This window comes from Primulina tabacum, chromosome 10 (genome assembly GCF_025594145.1).
Source record: "Primulina tabacum isolate GXHZ01 chromosome 10, ASM2559414v2, whole genome shotgun sequence".
Classification (NCBI taxonomy): domain Eukaryota; kingdom Viridiplantae; phylum Streptophyta; class Magnoliopsida; order Lamiales; family Gesneriaceae; genus Primulina; species Primulina tabacum.
In genome coordinates, this window is record NC_134559.1 from 6,556,175 (window position 1) to 6,577,892 (window position 21,718).

The 21,718-nt window shown below is 33.8% G+C and overlaps 2 protein-coding genes across 3 annotated transcripts; one reads left to right on the forward strand and one right to left on the reverse strand.

The window, feature by feature from the left end:
* Positions 1-3,782: 3,782 nt before the first annotated feature.
* LOC142505233 (protein PHOX1-like) lies at positions 3,783-8,229 on the forward strand. 2 transcript variants are annotated; one of them, XM_075618122.1, is made up of 4 exons: positions 3,783-4,026; positions 4,149-6,877; positions 6,967-7,200; positions 7,945-8,229. In XM_075618122.1, exons 2-3 carry the CDS (start codon positions 4,810-4,812, stop codon positions 7,113-7,115), a joined length of 2,217 nt encoding a protein of 738 aa, XP_075474237.1. In that variant the 5' UTR covers positions 3,783-4,026; positions 4,149-4,809; the 3' UTR covers positions 7,116-7,200; positions 7,945-8,229. The 2 variants fall into 2 exon arrangements, with proteins under 2 accessions (XP_075474237.1, XP_075474238.1); XM_075618123.1 differs by having other exon boundaries at positions 3,783-6,877; positions 7,963-8,229.
* A 3,759-nt stretch (positions 8,230-11,988) lies between these two features.
* Positions 11,989-19,123, reverse strand: LOC142505095 (protein S-acyltransferase 24-like). The gene is made up of 13 exons (XM_075617922.1): positions 18,697-19,123; positions 17,750-17,890; positions 17,129-17,241; positions 16,275-16,354; positions 16,007-16,170; positions 15,568-15,706; positions 15,384-15,483; positions 14,056-14,113; positions 13,885-13,962; positions 13,683-13,781; positions 13,316-13,394; positions 13,058-13,206; positions 11,989-12,649 (listed from the first exon to the last, which is right to left on the reverse strand). Exons 1-13 carry the CDS (start codon positions 18,958-18,960, stop codon positions 12,215-12,217), a joined length of 1,899 nt encoding a protein of 632 aa, XP_075474037.1. The 5' UTR covers positions 18,961-19,123; the 3' UTR covers positions 11,989-12,214.
* Between the last annotated feature and the right edge of the window lie 2,595 nt (positions 19,124-21,718).

Here is a 21,718-nt window from a genome sequence, read left to right on the forward strand (position 1 = left end):
ATTATCGATAATGAAATAAAATGTTATATCCACCAACTTTTAATCGGCGAGAAATAATAAAAGTATTGAATGTAAAACAAATGAAATAGGGTAAAGAATTGAAATAAATGAGTTAAATATAAAGGATAAAATATAGATTTTAACTAATTATTTTATTTTAACAAATTTGGATTATTCTATGATATTTTTCTCTTCAAAAAATAATAAAGAAAAACTCACAGTAACCATTCTACCAACGGAATTAGTAATATTACCGCGAACGTATTGAACAATATAATAGAGAAGTCAAGATTGTAAATACCGGTACCGTACTTCAAGTGGGCGATGGTATTGCTCGTATTCATGGTCTTGATGAAGTAATGTCGGTGAATTAGTAGAATTTGAAGAAAGTACAATATATATTGCTCTGAATTTGGACTCAGATAATGTTGGTGTGATCAAATATTAGTCATTAGGTCATCAACGTATATATCAACTTTCATAGAAATGTCAGAGACTTGTATGATCTAATGATATTGAAATAGAGTAAAAAACACTCTCGGGTTATAATGAAGTGCCAACATTTCTTTTATAATCTTTCTAAAAATCCATCCTTTCTTTTTACCTCCGTTGTACAGAATGAAGAACATTCCTTTCATGTCTTGTTTCTTGTTCTATGCTAATATTTTAGATTCTTCACAAGTTTAGCGATGAAGAGCAGGAACTAAACCATCTACTCGGACAACCCGATGGAATCGAAGTACCACAGATGCATCAGGCGTAAATCCTTCTGTTCCACCAAAGAATGCCCATGATGCAGAAAAAACATAGGATCCAATGACATTTATTAAGGTTCGGGATATGGAGATGGAAGGTGAACTTACAGAAGAACTGCACAATACAGATGCATGTTCTTAGCTATGATATTGAAGTTACGATAGAAGGTGAGGCGATAATCGAGTTCTTGGCATTGTTAGATTCTGCATAAAATGTGGAAAAAGTTATTACATAGACCTGAGAATGTTTAGAGAACTTTGACACTTCTTTTGTATAGCCTGCACTCGTCTGCTACAAGATTTCTCACATAAATGGTTAAATGTTTTTTAAAAAATAAATTCCCAACTTTTTTATATAAAATTTCATTTCCTAAATTTTTTAAATTTTAATAATTATTATTTGTTGATTATTTTAGAAAATGATTATTTTTTTTTTGATAAATTCGATTAATTCTATTTTATTTCCATACATTAAAATGAACAAAATTGGACCAAACCTGATGTATACCAATTTTGATTTGGGCTAACCTGATCATAACTGAGCTAAATTGGTTCATATTATTTTTTCATAAATTCAATGATAAAAAATAGAATATTGTTTGATTAATTGATTTATTGAAAAAATGACAATGGACTAATGTGATAAAAATGATAATGATAAAAAATAGAATATTGTTTGATTAATTGATTTATTGAAAAAATAGAATATTGTTTGATCATAACTGAGCTAAATTGGTTCATATTATTTTTTCATAAATTCAATGATAAAAAATAGAATATTGTTTGATTAATTGATTTATTGAAAAAATGACAATGGACTAATGTGACAAGAGTAGGTCTCTTGTTAGACGGTCTCACGAATCTTTATCTGTGAAACGGATCAACCCTGCCGATATTCACAATAAAAAATAATATTCTTAGCATAAAAAGTAATATTTTATCATTGATGACTTAAATAAAATATATGTCTCAGAAAATACGACCCGTGAGACCGTCTCACACAAGTTTTTACCAAAAACAAGAGTAAGTCTCTTGTGATACGGTCTCACGAATTTTTATCTGTGAGACGGGTCAACCCTATCGATATTCACAATAAAAAGTAATGCTCTTAGCATAAAAAGTAATATTTCGTCTCACATATTATTAACGGACTAATATAAAATTAAGGGTATTTGTAAATAAATTGTCGATTTTTTTTATTTTTTTAGAATTGCTTTTTAAAACAGTAGTTTTTTTTTAAACAAAAAATTAATGTTACGTAGAATTGGAAAGACGGTACAAACTTTAATTAATTTAGAAAATAAAAGGCCACGAAAAGATTAAAAAAAAAAGGAGCACATATGAATAGTTGGCTTACAAGAGAAGGTCCGACCACAATTACTTACTTTTTCTACGACGTGAAAGTAAAGTCAGGTTATATATATATATATATATATATATAATATAGTTATTACATTATATTGTACAATGAAATTATGCCATAAAATTAATGAGTTGTGTTTTTTGATAATTATCGTAACAAAAAAATTTATAATATAAAACGCATCAAGAACTTTAAGCTTCATTATATTATTTTATCAAAACAATTTGATATCTTATTTTAAATAAGATTATACAAATTATAAGTTCATAAAGCAACTTATAAGATATAGAAGTTTAAAAGTTATTTTAAATAAGTTTAACCAAACATCTTAACAAATGTATCAAACAAAAATGTATCAATTTTATGTTTAAAAGTTCTATACAATTAGTCAGAAAAAAAAAAAAAAATCATTGGCAAATAAGAGAGAATCTATACTCATTTCAAATTGAAATTCTTTTTACAAACGTATTTGTTAGGTAATAGAAAACTCGATTTAGCAATTTACTTTGCAATCATCCAATACGTAAATCACTGAATCAAAGTTCAAATTTAATAAAATTTGAGTTGTATCATCCTCAACTATGGATGGGTCGACCCCATCTCTTTCCAACTCGCTCAGCTATTTCATACATTTGTAAATTTGATTATGTTAAAATGTGCATCAAAATGTAAGAAATGAAATCGGGTTGGACCTGATAACTGACCCGAAAAAAATGATCGGGTTGGGTTAGGTTCGGTTCAATCCGGGTTGACCCAAATTTTTTTATTTTTTTTAAAAAAATATAATTAATAAATATTGCATACATTTTTATATATTATATATCTGAAAAAATATTTATTGTATATTTATATCATAAATTTTCATAATTTAATATTTATTTTGAACATTTTTTATTTTTAAACAATTATTTATTTGATTTAGTAAATACACTTTATTTTTCTAAAATTAGATTTTCAAATTTAAATCATATATATGAGAGAAATTTTGTTATTATTTGTTTAAATTAATTTTATTAATTTTCTTTAAAAAAATTAAAAAAATTCAAGATTGGATTTATCTAGTTGATCAGGTTGATTCGGGCGGGTTGAGTTCGGGTTGAACAATTTTTGAATAGTACTAATGTTCAATTCGACCTAACTCACCCGAATTGACACTCGTGTTCCAACGTAAGGTGGAACACACCTTTCTCGTTTTGAAGATTTGAGTATTGAAGATACATCCTGAAATGTGTAAAACACCCTACCACAGATGTGTTAACTTGTGTATCAATTTTTTTAAAAAACAAAATTATAAGATCTTGTGTTTTTTAAGCGAAAGTTGATATTTAGATTTTATTTTGTGTTATTAAAATATGTGTCAAATTTGTTCATAAATTGAGTATAAATATCAACTCATATTTTTAAAATCAAACACAAAACGATCTTTTAGATGTGTTAAACTGAAATGTGTCTGAATTTTTATAACATAAAAGTGAAATTTATTTGACTTTTAAAAAAATAGAAGATATATCAAATTATTAAATATTATTTAGAAAATTGAACATTTTTTTTTTAATTTTTCACGAGAAAGTTGGTGCAACTAACCCGATGTTTATTTATAAATGGAATCATTTATTCCAGATATTTTATTCTGATAGCTTAATTTATTATTGTTCTAATTCTTTCCTATGAAAAAAGGTGGCAACTGATGAGAGAGAGCTGAAAAAGGTGGTGAGGCCCTTTGAGAGGAGGAGTGTTTGACAAGTGAAGGGAGAGTCAAATGAAACCTGACAGTTGCCAACGAAACTCACCCACAAATCTTGGAATACACGGAAACCCCGTCGGTCCTATTTGTCGTCTCTCGTTACAAAAATATTTTCTTGAAATTTCCCCAAAAACAAATATCAAGAATCCCACTTTATTTTTGAAGTAATTTATGGCGAAAAACAAATGCTGCAGGCTTTCTTTTTCATTATTTTCCAATGTGTTGACATGGTATAATGTAATAATTTATTGATTATTCCTTTTACATTTTGTGGTTTTTATGCCAGCTCCTGAGCTCTTTGCTTGTTCTTGGTTAATATCATTGGTTTCCACCGGGCCGTTCATCTGCAATCCAAATTCTTGATTTTTTTTTTCCTGGGAAAATTCAAGAATATTTTGAACGAAGATCGACCCTTTCAGAAGTTGCGTCATCCAATCAAATCATTTCAATCTTTTTGTATCCTTTAAAAAGAAAAAGGGCTACAATCCTCGATCTTTGCTTGCAGCTGAATTAAGGTTTATTCTACATTTGTACCATTTCTAGATTGGGATTTGAGGGGGGGAAAGAAATACTTTTTGGTGGGATCGTTCATTTCTTCGTATTAGTGTTGGTAGTTTGTGGGATTGTGAAGCATTTATCTGAGCTTTCTGGGTGAAGATTTGGTTTGCCTTTCATCTGTTTCTCGTATTTTGGGATATAAATTGGTGCGTAGGTGTTATTGAATGTGGTTTTTGGTCTGAAATATAAAGCTTGGATTAGATTGCTAAATTAGTCTTCAGATTTTTTCAGATTGATTCCGTTTTAATATCCTTCTTTAATAGGAAACCTCAAGCAAATTATTATTCTTAGAAATTCGATTGGGACTAAGCTCGTATAACTTTACGGGTGAGATAGGTGTCAGATGTTAAAATTCAAGCTTTTGGTAGTTTGAAATCTTGAATTTTAATATGGGGAAACATGGAGGAACAAACAAGAAAACATTGGGAGATAAATCAGGGGAATCCAATTTGAGGCAAAGTAAAGCTAGTGAGAATAGTCCAAGAGCTTATGATAAGGACACTGCGATATTTATTTCTATGTCACAAGAATTAAAGAACGATGGCAATATATTGTTTCAGAGGAGGGACTATGAGGGAGCAATGCTAAAGTATGAGAAAGCCATAAAATTGCTTCCAAGAAACCATATAGATGTATCCTGTCTACGGAGTAATATGGCTGCTTGCTATATGCAGTTAGGCATTAGTGAGTATCCAAGGGCGATCCACGAATGCAATTTAGCCCTTGAGGTCACACCAAAATACAGTAAGGCACTCTTGAAGAGAGCTCGGTGTTATGAAGCATTGAATAAGCTTGATTTGGCACTAAGAGATGTTGGGACAGTATTGAAGACGGAACAAAATAATATCATGGCAAGTGAAATTGCAGAAAGGGTGAAAAACACTCTAGAGAGACAAGGCTCGAGAGCAAATGAAATTCCTATAGACTTGATTCCTTTACCTGAATACGTGGAGCCTCCTCCTCCTTCGCATCCAATTAAGGCATCCAAAGAGAAGACTAAGAAAAAGAAAAGCAACAATGTAGTGGAAAAGATAGCTGACGACAAGATGAAAGAAAATAAGGATGGGAAAGAAAGTGACAAGGAGGAAATGAAAGGAAAAATTGAAGAAAGAAACAATGATGATGTTGTTATGACAAGGAAGTATGATGAACGGATTGATGAAAAGAAGGCTGAGGACAAATTAGTCGTGGAGGAAGAGAAAATTAGTAATGGTGTGGGTGAAGAGCCTACAAGAACTGTGAAATTGGTATTTGGAGAAGACATAAGATGGGCTCAGATTCCAGTCAACTGCAACATGTTGAAGCTTAGAGAAATTATTTCTGATCGGTTTCCCAGCTCCAAAGCTGTTCATGTCAAGTATAGAGATGAAGAAGGTGATCTGGTCACAATTGCGACGGCAGAAGAACTGAGGTGGGCAGAAGCGGCTTCAGTACATGGTTCTGTTAAACTATATATTGTTGAAGTTAATCCAGATCAAGATCCCTTGCGTCAAAAGGTTAAAAGAGTTCAAACAGAAGCCCAGCTTGGCACGAAGCATGTTACTGAAATTGGGCATGTGGGGAGAAGAAAAGAGGTTAGGAGTGAGTCATCTTGTATCAGTGATTGGATCATTGAGTTTGCTCGATTCTTCAAGAACTATGCTGGGTTCGACATTGATGCTTACCTAGATCTCCATGAGGTTGGAATGAAACTCTATTCCGAAGCTATGGAGGAGGCGGTCACAAGTGAAGAGGCTCAAGACCTTTTCAGCACTGCGGCAGATACATTCCAAGAGCTGGCAGCTTTGGCTTTGTTTAATTGGGGTAATGTTCACATGTCCAGGGCAAGAAAGAAGGTTTATTTTACTGATGATTCTTCCAGAGAATCTGTTCTTATGCAGATCAAGTGCGCATATGATTGGGCACAGAAGGAATACGTAGAAGCTGGGAAAAAATATGAAGAGGCTCTGAAAATTAAACCAAATTTCTATGAAGCTGTTCTAGCTTGTGGGCAGCAACAGTTTGAGCAGGCCAAACTTTCTTGGTATTATGCAGTCGGTACTAATATTGATCTAGAATCATGGCCTTCAACAGAAGTTCTTCAGCTTTACAACAATGCTGAGGAAAACATGGAAAAGGGTATGCTCATGTGGGAAGATGCGGAAGAACGCCGTGTCAATGAACTGTCCAAGCCGAAGAAAGTTGAAACCTTATTGCAGAAAATGAATCTGGATAGCTTGTTCAAACATATTTCTGCAAATGAGGCCTCGGAACAGGCTTCAAATGTTAGATCACAGATATTTGTGCTTTGGGGTACCATGCTTTACGAAAGATCCATTATGGAATTCAAATTAGGACTTCCTGTATGGCAAGAATGTTTGGAGGTTGCTGTCGAAAAATTTGAACTTGCTGGAGCTTCTCCCACTGATATTGCTGTTATGATAAAGAATCACTGCTCCATAGACACTACATCAAAAGGTGATGCATAGACTTAGCATCTCAGGATGTTGGTATTTTGAATTAAAATAATTACTTGAAAGTCTTCTAACATCAAAATGTGGTTTCAGGCTTGGGATTCAATATCGATGAGATTGTTCAGGCATGGAATGAGATGTATGAAGCTAAAACGTGGCAGAGAAGCATTCCTTGTTTCCGATTAGAGCCACTACTTCGAAGAAGAGCTTCAAAACTTTATTATGCTCTTGAACATGCGTAGCAGCTCAGGTCGATGTATCATAGAGAAATCGAAAAAGCGTACTATGGAGAATCCCTTGGCAAGAATTTGTGCTTATTGCAATCTGGTAAGTATGATAAAAATATTGGCCATTATGATCTAATAATATGATTTTTCTGTCGGATCCCAACTGTAAGAATAGTATAAATGACCTGAGTTCTTTATTGGTCAAAGATTTACATGACATGTGACCTCATGGATTTACCACAGCTTTGGTTAAGGAAACCAGAAATTTTTTCAAACGATCTAAAATGATAACTAATGCCTACCAGTTATTTGTAAATTGTAATATAGCTTAGATGGCGAATCTGAAGTAGGTAATAAGTTGTGCTAAAGTTAGTTCCGATGTAATTTTAAGCTTGTGAATGTTAAGCTTCAAGGCACCGTGCCATGATTAAACATATAATGATAAGAGGAAAACTTTATATGACGATTGATCCATCAATTGATCTCGTGGTTCAAATGCCTATAGTGAAAGTCATAGTCGAAATGTGGCTTTTCGGATTTATGTGCTTCATTCTATGTGGGATGTCTTATTAATTGTCTGCTTTCGACCACAATTGAAAGGATGATGAAAACTATAAGCTTGAGGGAATTGGATCAAAAGTGAGTTTTTGTGTTCACCTAAATTCAACGTGCTTGTTAAATCATATATTTTTACAAAAGCTCGTAAACATGCAATATTTGAATGAGCAAATGGATGCAACTAGATACACATAAAACATAACAGGCTTTGGTTTGTGTGGAAATCTCCTGTATTCTTGTTTAGTCGTTACCGGCAAAGTTTAGATGATAATATATCTCTTTGCAGGGTTCCTTCTTCTGGCAGGGCATTTTGTGATGAATTACACTGGAAAACCAATCAACTGATTACTTTTCAAGTTTCATGAGATGAGTTTCGAGGGAGCAAATCTCTGCGTCATCTTAGCATCTCCCCATCACTGTAATTTTTTAGAACATGAATGTATGTTGTTTTTGTTATAAATTAATTTTTAGATGATTTGCACTTCTTTTTTTTTGAAGGACTTACATGGATAGTGTTTTGCATGTGAGATTGATGTAATCGTAATTTGGTTTTTAAGTCAGTTTAATATTTGTCAATTAGTTATCATTTGTTTCATGTTATCATGCACTTAGGTTGTGTCTTTCAAAATAATAAGTTTAATGCAAAGTATGTTTTCTTGGAAAATTTATTATAAGATCATCACCTGTTAAAATCTAAATTGAATCATCTATGTTTTTTGAACGTATTCAGGGTGATATTTGTGGGATAATTTATCCACCATGTGGACAATTTAGATATTTTATGGTGTTGATCGATGTCTCCAGCAGATGGTCACATATATGTTTATTATCAACTCGAAATGTGGCATTTACAAGATAACTTGCTCAAATAATAAAATTGCGGAATCAATTTTTCGATCATACAGTCAAGAAAATTAGACTTGATAATGCTGGCGAATTTACTTCCCAAACTTTTAATGATTATTGTATGTCAATGTGAATCACTGTTGAGCATCATGCTGCTCATGTACATACACAAAATGGATTAGCTAAATCATGGATTAAACGTGTACAACTGATTGCAAGATCAATAATTATGAAAACAAAACTCTCTGTTTCTATACGAGGACATGCAATTTTACATGCTGCTGCATTAATTCGCATCAGACCAAGTGCATATCATAAATACTCCCTATTGCACCTTACCTTTGGTAGAGAACCAGACATTTCTCATATGAGAATTTTTGTATGTATGGTATATGTGTTTATTGCACTGCCTCAATGAACAAAATTGAGACTTCAAAGAAATATCAGAATTTATGTTGGTTATGATAGCCCATCAATAATTCGATATCTTGAATATCAGACAGGCAACGTGTTTACAGCACGTTTTGCTGATTGCCATTTTAATGAAGAAATCTTCTCGATGTTAGGGGGAGAAAAAAAAACATATCGAAAAGAAAATTGCATGGTATACATCATCATTGTTACATCTGGATCCAAGAACTAAACAATGTTAAAAAGATGTACAACAAATTGTGCATTTGTAAAGAATAGCAAATCAAATACCAGATGCATTTGCAGATACAAAATAGGTAACTATATTATATATACGTGCTGTAAATGCCCCTGCTCGAATTGAAATTCCAAATAAACAAATTGAAAACACTCATGATGTCATAAAATGCTTGAAGCGTGGAAGGTCAATCGGTTCCAAGGATAAAAATCATCGAAAAAGAAAAAGCATAGAGAAACACGATAATCACAAAATAGAGAATGATATTCCGGCAGAAAGACATGATGATGAAAATGTTCTGTTAGAACCACAAACTGATGAGAATCGTGAAATCTCTATCAATTATATCAATACTGAAAAAACATGGAACCGAAAAGATATAGAAGAAATTGATGAGATATTTTCTTACAATATGCATTTGATATCATAAATGACAATGAAGATCATGAACCAAAATCTTTTAGTGAATGTAAAAATCGACATGAGTGGATAAAATGGAAAGACTTCATCCAGGTTGAATTGAATTCACTAAATAAACGTAACGTTTTTGGACCTATAGTCTTTACACCTGAAGGTGTAAAACCTGTTGGGTACAAATAGATTTTTATTCGAAAGCGAAATGAGAAAAATGAAATAATAATATATAAAGCTCGACTTGTTGCACAAGGTTTTTCTCAAAGGCTTAAAATTGATTATGAAGAGACGTATTCTTCTATTATGGATACAATTACGTTTCCGTATTTGATTAGTTTGGCGGTATCTAAAAATTTAAAAATGTTTCTTATGGATATTGTCACAGCTTACTTATACTTATACGATTTCTAAATGTGTCTTATGGGTATGCAATTATGGATGTATATAAAAATCGGTATTTGATTAGTTTGGTGGTATTTTTCTCAAAGGCTTGGAATTTAGAAATATGTCTTATGGATGTTCTCCTGAAGGATTTAAGATTAGGGATGGGTACGGTACGGTATACCGTACCGAAAATTTCGGTACGGTATGATACCGTACCGAAATGTTCGGTATATCGATTTTTTCGGTAAGTTCGGTATTTTTTTCGGTACGGTATTTCGGTATTTTTTCCAACCCCTATTTAAGATAATCTCAAGTACAAAGTTCAAAACCTGAAAAATGTTATTTTGTGAAATTGCAAATATCATTATATGAGTTAAAACAATCCGGTCGAATGTGGTATAATCGGCTAAGTGAACATTTAATGAAAAAGAGATATGTTAACAATTCAATATGCCATTGTGTTTTCATTAAGAAAACAACATCCGGATGCATAATTATTGTTGTATATGTTGATGATTTAAACATCTTTGGAACGAATAAGGAAATTCAAGAAGTTGTGTCATACTTGAAGAAAGAATTTAAAATGAAGGACCTTGGAAAAACAAAGCATTGTCTGAGTTTGCAAATTAAACAAAAAGAATGTGGAATATTTGTTCACCAGTCAAATTATACAGAAAGTGTCCTTAAACGTTTTAATATGGATAAATCAAATCTTTTAAGTACTCCAATAGTTGTTAGATCATTAAACATAGAAAAAGATCTATTCAGTCCATGTGAAGATGATAAAGTTATTCTTGGTCCAGAAGTATCATATCTAAGTGTTATTGGTGCCATTATGTATCTTGAAAATTGTACATGACCTGGTATATCTTTTGCTGTAAATTTATTGGCAAGATTTAGCTCATATCCAACAAAGAAATATTGGAACAGAATTAAACATATATTATGTTATCTACGAGTAACGACAAACTTGAGACTTTTGTATTCAAAATATATCAATCAAAACATAATTGGTTATGCTGATGCTGGGTATTTATTTGATCCACACAAGACACGTTCCCAAACCGGATATGTATTTACTCGTGGAGGCACTTCAATTTCTTGGCTTTCACAGAAACAAACACTTGTAACAACTTCATCAAATCACGCCAGATTATTGCACTACGTGAAGCCAGCAATGAATGTGTGTGGCTAAAATCAATGACCGAACATATCCTAATCTCATGCGGATTATCATTTGAAAAGAAGCATGTGACACTATATGAAGATAATGTTGCATGTGTTGCTCAAATTAAAGAAGAATACATAAAAAGCGACAGAACTAAACATATTCTCCTTAAGTTCTTCGCATTCACCCAAGAGCTTGAAAAGAATAAAGATATTAATATTCGTCACATTCAATCAAGTGAAAACTCATCAGATCTCTTCACAAAAGCAATTTCTACGACAATATTAAGAAAGCATATATATAATATTGGGATGCGCAATCTACGAAATTTGTGAAGAATAGTTCGTGTTAACATGAGGGGGAGTTTACGTGAATACACTCTTTTTCCATTACTATGGTTTTTATCTCAATAAGGTTTTTCTAGTGAGGTTTTTAACGAGATAGTATAAAAATACGTAATGAAGATAATCATTGTATCATGATCATCGTCACAAAGGAGGGTGTTGAAAATAAGAGTTGTAAATATTGAAAATTATTGTTTGATGATGTATATGATGATGTATTTATTTTTGGATTATTTTCCAAAAAAATTCTATAAATAGATCTCTAAATTTGTGAAGAAAAACACAATTGAATAAACAAAATTTTTAAAAATGTGTAATGTAACATATTTTGTGAGTTTGAGATTTTTTCTTGTTATCGTAAATTTTTACTTTTAACAAATACAAACTTTTCAAAATTATCATCGGACAATGTAAAATATTAACCGAAGCGCGATTGATTTAGAAGCATTCCATATTTTGATGTTTAAAATTCAACTAAAGGTGAAAAAGCTACAAATCCTAGCGAATAATCCCAAAAAGGAAAAATATAGCAACGTGCTTACTCATCTCCCAAACATAACCACAGCACACATAAATTTAACCTTGTACACATTCTCGTACAATAAAGGAAATAAGAAATACAAGAAACTTCAAAGATACCAAAATCACCGTTTACATACTGGGCAGCTCGTATTTTTCTTATGTAATATACTAGCAAAGATTGATCCTTTTTGCCCCAGCCATCTTTTGAGACTAATACAATGAAGTTCCATCACGAAACCGCTGCAGAATGGGCAGCATTTCGCCCTAAACCAACTCCCAAACCTAAAGGAATCGAATCGGTTTTTCTATTGTGATTACGGCCATGGCTACAATGAGAAGAATGGACATGACCATGAAGCGAGTTTGAGGTATTGTTCACATCAATTACTACTTGGCCATTTCCATTTGCTCGACTACCATGATCGATGGATCCATTTGAATGGATGGCATTTCGTGTCATGTGCATCATCCCAATTCCTTCAGATTCAATCACCGATTCTTCAGGGCGTCGCTCGATATCTTCATTGTAGCCATTTATCAAGAAATCTGTGCAGTTCTTCTTACACCCGTGATCGTACGGGTTACGGAATCTACCACCTGGTTCTCTTAGGTAGCTGTACCGCATCATGTTCGCCATTTCATTTGTTGTAATATTGCGAGAAATCTATATCAAGAAAGTGAATCATTTAGGAATAGACTATAGGCTGTACCAGAAGTTAACTGCCTCTTGTCAGATTATGAGAAAATAATTGGCATTCCTAAGGCAACGTGGAAATTTGCAGAAATACAAACTTTTATCTATCAGGTAAACGTGAATGCTTTTATGCAAGAACATATGAAATGCGTACAACGAAGGACAAACAATTGCTATCAAAATAGCAATCAAGACAATCCCCATGCAACTGAAAAAAAAATGTAAACACATAATATATGAACTAGACAATGCATATCTGTTGATCCTGAAGTCCGCAGAGTGCACGACAAAGATGTTGACCATGCAGATGTGTATGGAGAAAGAAGGCCACATGAGAAAAACGACTGACATCAAACACAAGCAGCTCTAGAAGTGTACCTGAGAGGCCTGTACAACAGTCAAGACTGCAACACCGGAAAGGAGGAAAAAGTCTGCAACCAAAAATAATAAAGCACCAACATGCTGATTACCAGCATGGCTTAACCATGCGCCAAAGGTAGATGGAGCCGTTGGATCAGTCAACACTCCTGCGATGATAAGAAAATGCTAGAAGTGGATAAAAAGGCATAAAAGACACAGCCACATATAATGTCTATTACGGCTAACTGGGAAAAGAAGCTTAAATTCAAATCTTACTTATAAGTGCAACTGCGCCGGTAATCAGCATTGCAACAACTTCCAGAACAAGAAACAAGAAGAAGTCCCATTTGTTTTTCTGTTCAAGAAATAAAAAAAGGTAAGGCCACGACAAGTAAATTCTCACCTTGTTTCCCACTCTCTTATTAATATAACGAGCACAGAACTACATGTGAAATGTAAATTAATGCATTTATGTATAAGCAGTTATGAGACTAGAAGCTGCAATGATAAAGATAATGACCCGAAATCTCGCCATCAATCACTCCAGTAAAGTGTGCCAATATGATTTGACCCCACAAAAAAGAAATTCATAGATGTATTCACAACAGTAGCATAAAACAGAGTTAAGAAAGTGTTGAAGCACCTTGCCAATGCAATTAGACACCCATGGGCAATGATGGTCAAATTGTTCAACGCAACGATCACAGGTGGAACAATGCTTTGCACGAAGAGGACGAACAATCTATAAAGGAAAAAAAGGTATGATAGAGCATATAAATAATTTATACAGGGACTCATTAATGGATGGTTATGCAGCATCGCAGTCAGAAAGAAAGAAATAGTACCTTGCAGGTTGAGCAAAGTTGTGACCAATTCCCAGCAAGCAAAGCAGGATTATTTACCTCAACCTTCAACAAAGGTTCCTACAAAATCAATGAGTTTTATTCAAATATTTGCTAATTTAGAGAACAAGAAGTAATTTGAAAGATATTAAAACTGAACATGGGGCAACTTACATCATCTTTCATGTTTTCTTGATCATAACTATTCATTTTGATAAACCCGGGATCCTTGCTACAATTACAAAGTCCAAACAGAGTTACGATATCGGACAAACCCCATACATAATACATATTAGAATTAGAATGATCACGTTTGACTGTCTTTCGCCGTAAGACAGAGTAAACAATAACTATCAAGGAAACATGAATACTTAAAAAATTTCAGTCAAATGGAAATCGTAAGCTACGTCTAAACAAAGCATAGTTGTCAAAAGCGTGAGGCGCAAAAAAGCGCTCAAGTGTCTTGGGGCTTCAAGCGCAAAGCGAAGCGTACGCTTTACGGAAAAAAGCACAATAAACAAAATATTATCAAAAAAATCAAAATAAAATAAAGAGTTTTTGAAAATGTGATAGATGAAATATCAAATGTCATTATAATCGTCATCTTCATATAAATGGGCAGAGAAGACTCACGCTTTACAAGGCAGAGGCAAAGAAGACTCACGCACAAATGCAACAGTAGACTTCAGCAGAGGCAGACAACGTAAGTAACGATAGGGATTTGCATATAAATGGGCTGGGCTTACCTTTAGAGCTGGACTTGGGCTAAATTTTGGCTTGGAAAAAATTTGAAAAACAAAATTGGGTTGAAGCGCAATAGGATCGCTCCAAATTTCTCAGGCCAAGTGCACTGAAGCGTGCGCTTGATCCACCTGCTGCGCTTCGGGACAATCCGAAGCGCAGCCAGGTCGCCTCGCCTCGCTTCGCGCTTAAGCGAGCGAGACGAGCGCTTTTCACAACTATGAAACAAAGAATGCAAGATTAAAAGTTCAATCGACGAAAATGATTACAATGACGTCTAAAAGGATACTGACTCGAATTTTACATGGATAAACAAGAAATAATTACACAAAATCAACAGCTGCTAACTGCACGTCAACAACGAATTAACCATATAATTATTTTAGCACCAACATAAAATATATTTATGATCACAAGGTTCCACAAACTCATACAACAACTACTGCCCAAAAATTCGTCAAACTATCAAAGCTTTCTAAACAATACCATTTCTCGCTCACCAATTATGGTACACAACACAACTAATGAAGATTCAATACATGTATAATTTCATCCATTAGGGTTTATATTATCATGAAACTAATAATTGTTTGCATCAAATTTCAAATATTGCAGTTGGTGAGCAAAATGGACCAGTTTCCACCCATGCCCGAATTAATAAACTAAACAAACAATTTCATTACGCGTGTCAACTACTTCTCTGAAAATGTTTAGAAAACTATCTTGATAAATTTAAACATTCCATATAACTGAAGAGTTACCTGCTACATCTATAAAAGGGAACTAGTCCAGAGGTTGCCAAGAATACACCCATCCAAGCAAAGAGACCAAAACCAGCAGTTAATCTTGGCAAATTAGAAGCTGTGAACACAAACATTTTTTTTAAAGAATAATTACATACAAAAGGGCAATGATCCAGGTGGTAATACAATTCAGGAGAAATACCTGTAACCACTGAGTGGATATATGTCACAAGCAGCAAAAAGATTACACACCAAAGTAATGGAGCAAGTCCTAATTTTGAAAGTTTGCCAAGGAAGCTATTGCTATCCCACTTTTTGTCAAGCAACTTTCTAGCATTTCCCTGCAAATCAAATTCAAGCAATTGATAAGAATATGCCGGAGCATGAATATAAACAAAGATCCTGATTTTTAAAGCTTAAATGGAAAATAGGTAGTAAGAAAAAAAGAAGGGAAAATCACATTGTTTACCCGTACAGACTACATCATGAACTGATGCCCAAATGATAAAAATTCTCATAATTATCGTACTTTTAGAGAAAGAACTTTTGAACTAAGTCAACATAATTAATTTCATCATCAATATGTCAACAATTTGCATTGACGAAACAAAACATGATTAAATAGTTTGCGAAATACCTACAAGAAAAAACGCGACTTGTCTGTGATTCTTATCAGCGGCTAGCTGAGCAGGTGTAAGACCAGTATTATCAGTAACCATCAATTCTTCCTTCTTCCCAGCCTGCACCAAAACAGTGCATGCTTCTAAATTACCCCTAATGGCAGCCCAGTGAAGGGGGGTGCAACCTATAAGCATCAAAATATTTTTAATCAGGATAATGTGCTTGTAGCACTACAATAAAAATGGAAAAACATAAAACGACACCAGCATGTGAACCATTTCAACTGACCTTCTTTATCCTGCCGTGCCCTGTATGCATTTAGAAATAGCAAAAGACGTATGCAATCTGCAAAGCCCTTGTAAGCTGCCCTATAGTTGTGCAAAAAAAATTAAGAAGTCCAAAATTGATTAATTCCTCAAAAATCAGGTTAATCAAATTCAAACATGCTAACATTAGCTTTGTGTAAAACTAGATGGGGAATTAGAGACTTATTACATGTAGCTATTTTAGCATCTTAACCTTACAAATAAATCTCAACGGCACAAGAGTTAGAGAGGGAAACATTAAGATATGATGAATGACATTAAAAATGAGCTTTAGGACCATCACCCCACACAATCCTTAAATTAATCCAACAGTCGCTGCTTACAATTAAACCATATAATAACATAGAAGAAAGCAAAGAAAGAAAATAAAAGCAATAGCTAGGATTGTTAGTAAACCATAATCAAGTTTATAATCTGAAGGGGATCATTAGGTACCTTTGTTACCAAACAAAGGTCGAAGTTCCATCTAGTTGGGTTTTTAAAGAGTCTAGTTCAGGAGAAAAATCTGTGGCATAGAAACCAATCGCGTGCTAGAACTAAAAATTAACTACAGCATAAAAAGACTTAAAAAGAATAAAATATACGTTAAACTTTCAACAAGCAAAATTGGTTCACAGAAATCAAATCCAGGATCTACAAAATTGAAGCAAAAAAATACTATCCCCCATAAATTAATCGTGGTGTTCTCAAACATCATGTTCCATTGAACAAATTATATCAAATGTTGGATGATGATTGACATAACATAAAAGGGAAGAAAAAATTAAAACCAAATATTTGCTGAAACAAAGAATAACAATTACATTTGTCAAGTACCAGTGTAAAGGGCTTCTTCCATCATTATCAGGAATATCAGGATCAGCATTCCACTTTGTGACTATGTGATAAAGAAAAGCCGTCTGACCATATTGTGCAGCAACATGTGTTGTCTGCAAATACAGAAAGTGCACATAATACACGGGAAAAGGTTGAGAGCTAGAAAAGAACAAATTTATTTGGAAAAATAGCATAAATAATATAAACAAAAGGATCAGACTGACAAGACCAAATCCAATACAATATTCGACCCACTAGCACATAAATCAGGCAAATTTCCAATAGTCAAATATTCAGGAAAACCACATCTCGATTGGAAAATATGTTCTAATGCTTTCTTCGCCTTGAATAATTTGCAGAAAGTGTGCGTTAAAAGTTCTCACTTGTATACTAGGCTCTCATCATAATTGACACGTCAACCGTTATAAATTCTTCTGAAGACCACTTTCTAAAAAATAAAAGATAAAGACATTGGTATGTGGAAGTAAATTCCAAATGTTTCTTGGATGTGAAGACTTCCTGTGACAAATATTTTGATGCCTGAACAACCCTTCATAATAACTATTGAAACAAATTAACCAATAAATACTTGCAATGAAAACCACGAGATTCAAAGTACACCTGATAGCCATTAAAATCAACTGAATTGACCCGAGCACCCTCCTGCAACAGAAGTTCAGCAACCTGGATTGCACCCCTAACAGCACTCCAGTGCAGAGCAGTTTGGCCCGTATTATCACGGGCATTAATATCAGCTCCATGCTGTCAATCACACCACAAAAAATAATCAGAACGCCTCAAGTTCTTAACAATTTACAAGAAGGCAAACAAAAATGGAAAACAAATTTGAAGAATGTGTACCACCCACGTCCTCCTCTTCCATTTAAATTGTAATCCAAGCCCTAATTTTGAGAAATTAACTTTTGTCATCAATCACCGCCCTCAGATTAACCCCCCTCTTTTATTTTTGGGGCCACTGAATTTAAGGCGTGTAGCTCCACAAAGAAGAAAAATAATAAAATGTGAAAACTTTGTTACTCAAAAATCTTGCATTTACTTTTGCCGATCAAACCTCTTCCATGCACTATGTAAACCAGAAACTTCATTAAACTTTGGAAGTACATCCAATTAGTCATTCTGCAAAGCTATGATGATACATTAAAAAACTTAACTCCACTACTTCAACATGTTTCTAAAGATCTATCATTTGTGAGTATGCATTATAGACACTCTTGCAATCAATGCAAATAGACAGAAAGGCCGAATCATGATTTTAAACATGCCTCAGTCACAGGCTCCCCGCAAAGGTATATACCTTCTCACAATCAAATAACTAGCACATTTCACATCCTCGAAAACAGTTTCTCAAACTCACCATACCAATCAAAGTCAACCCATTTCTTCATCAAATCATTTCCTCATATTTATTGTGAATAACCATATCCAACAGTCTAATGATGCAAAACCAATACCAAAATACCAATTGAACTCTTAACAAAAATTTACAAGGTCGAAATAATTGCAAATCAAACCCCAAAAAACAAAAACGCTCACAAAACCTCCAATACCTCTATGATGTATTGCGCGGCGGCAGTCCGATTATTGAGTCCCGCCCATTGAAGTGCATAATAACCTAAGCTATCGGGCTCCGAAACCGAGCAACCCTCGCTCTCGACCAGCCGCTGCAGCTTCTCCATGTCACCATAAGCGGCCGCTGTGTACACATCGTTCCTCAAGCTCTCATCTTCCACAACCACAGCCGCCGTCTTTCCACCATTCGAGGAAATATCTCCCGATTCCACCTCCTCCACCACCTCGATCTCCGATGCCATTTGCAAATCGGATTGCGCAATCGAAAATCGGTTGGATTCAATATAACGAATTGATCAACAATGCGTGTTAAGGCGTCGTTTGTTGACCAATTATCACAAGGTTTTCTCTGCCAATTATAAGGTTTTTCTGGGAAGGTTAGGCGGTAGCCTGTAGGCCTCGGAGGTCAGATTTTTTTTTTTTATTTGCTACTTTTGTATTCGAAAAATCTTTCAAATTTGATAGAGAAAATATTAATAAAAAAAATTAAACTCGTAATTATATATGTTCACTTGTTTCACTAAATCGGACATTTTATTAATTTTTTTTATTATTTTTAGGTGGTCAGTGATCATAATTTGTTACCATTGATCTCGAGAAAGAGAGAGGGACAAGATCTCGATTTCTTTTAAAAGAGAGATAGAAATAGGCAAAAAATTATGTGACACAATCTCACGGTTCGTATTTTGTGAGACAGATCTCTTATTTGGGTTATCCATGAAAAAATTTTACCTTTTATGCTGAGAGTATTACTTTTTATTGTGAATATCGATAGGGATGACCGTCTCACAGATAAAGATTCGTGAGATCATCTCACAAGATACATACTCGTAGAAATATGATGGCTTTCTTTTATTTTTTTCATAATTTTTTTTGGGTCGAAAAAATTAAAAATCTATATGAAAATAAAGTCAACATATTTTTTTCCCAAATTAGGTGGTTGGTTGTGGGAATTTTTGTATTTTAATTATGATTTTAAAACAGATGAGTTTTAAATAAATTTTGTTTAAATTTTAATTCATAAACTTCTGAATTCTAAAGAGCTTATTTATTTGATTTAGTTTTTACAGCTGGTATTATTTGAAAATCGAAATTGACTTTAAATAAAATCTGTATTACGGATGACCTCTAAGGCCAAGTTTTCGATGAAGATAATTAATTATAAATGCAATTTATTTTTATGGAATATATTATATAAACACATTACTCATATCTTTTTTTTTAATTTTTTTAAAAAAAAGAAAAAAATTACTCATAGCTTGGTTTTTTGATTTTTTACTCATAAGAAATGATTTTTTTCAAGTGCGGACCGGACCATAAACGTGTTTGTAGACTACCACGAGAAAGGGTCAATAAAATTGTTTTTGAAGATTTTTCGAAAAAGAAAAAATATTTTGGAAACCTTAAATTTTTTTTTAAAGGTCAACGCAATACAATGTTTTTTTTTTAATACCACGAGGTTTTATTTTCGGATTTTTATAATAAGATTTGTATTTACCCATATTCTGAAAGATAAGAAGACGGTTTCATACGAGTAATAACTTAAAAGCTATCGGCATTGATAACTTATACATCGGAATACAGAATTCAACTGTTCAGAGAGGTGAGTTTATGCTACATCGGAAGTAGATATCTCGGTTTATGTTTTGCATAAGATGATCGGCTGATAATCTCACTTAAAAACAAAAATACGGGGTCTATTAATATATTTTTTTATTTTGCAATGAGATGATCAGTTGATCATCTTATACAAACACATCGAAAGTAGAAACATCTATATAACATAAACTCACTTTGTTTAAAGTTAGTACAATGCATAACTTAAAATCAAATCTTGCATCTTCTACATCTCATAAAAGGAAACAAGTGAAAACAAAAATGACATTCCTTGGTTTTCACTATTCTTCCCCACCATCATCATTTTTTTTTTTATATGAACACATATCATAGATGGTAAATAAAGAGAATATAAAATATATTGGACATACCCAGGGATCACAAAATCACTGTTCAAAAACCATAATCGATGAAAATGTTTATATCAAAAAAATAGATACATCCGAAGAATGAAATCCAAATACTAGGAGACAAAATATGAACATTATCCAGCAGCTAGCGTTCGATGAACATGAATCAAATTCTTTCGAAAGATAGCTTCCACATCCGGCCTCTCACCGTTAAAAAGTGCCATGTTACGAGCACTCCAAATGTGATAAACCAATGCAGTTATCCCCGAGTGGCACTTCCGTGCACGCATGGTAGTACCTCTGAATCTCCTGCGGAGAAGACGAAATAAACCTGTCATAGAACGCGCCATACACTAAACTTCCAACCACTCCCACAATCTAACCCAAAGCTGTGTAGAAGCTGTACACTCAAAGAAAACATGATGTGCAGTTTCATTTACAGTACCATAAAGACCACAAGACTTGTCTAGGATATACGGCTGTCTGTTCTTTGTCAAGCACTTCCCATGAGCAAAAATCCAAAGGGCAAAACGGTGTTTGGGTAAGATGTGTGGTCTCCATATAAATGGTTTCCACGGCCATCTACATGCCCCTGATAAGAAACTCATGTAGGCCTCCGACAAACCCCTCGCCGTACCAAACCAAATCGACAATCTAGCCACCACCGCATTCCAACTCCCCTCACGAGCCAAAAGCTCATCACGGATCTCCACGAGCTTCTTAATGAGAACATTATCATCTTTCCTCCACCTCCAATCCATGACATCATTCCAGCAATAATGATGCACACACCGAACCCACAATGTATCCTTATTAATGTGAATATTCCACAAGATCTTAGTGAGAAGCTCCTTGTTCCAAGCTCGAAGATCTCGAATACCCAAACACTCATCCTCAACTGGCGAGCAAATCTTACTCCATACAATAGGAGGATGATTGCTCGTCCACATAAAGCTCCTACAAACCGAATTAATCTTGTCAATTACCCCACATGTGATAGGCAAGACCGAAAGCCAATAGCACTCCACACCTT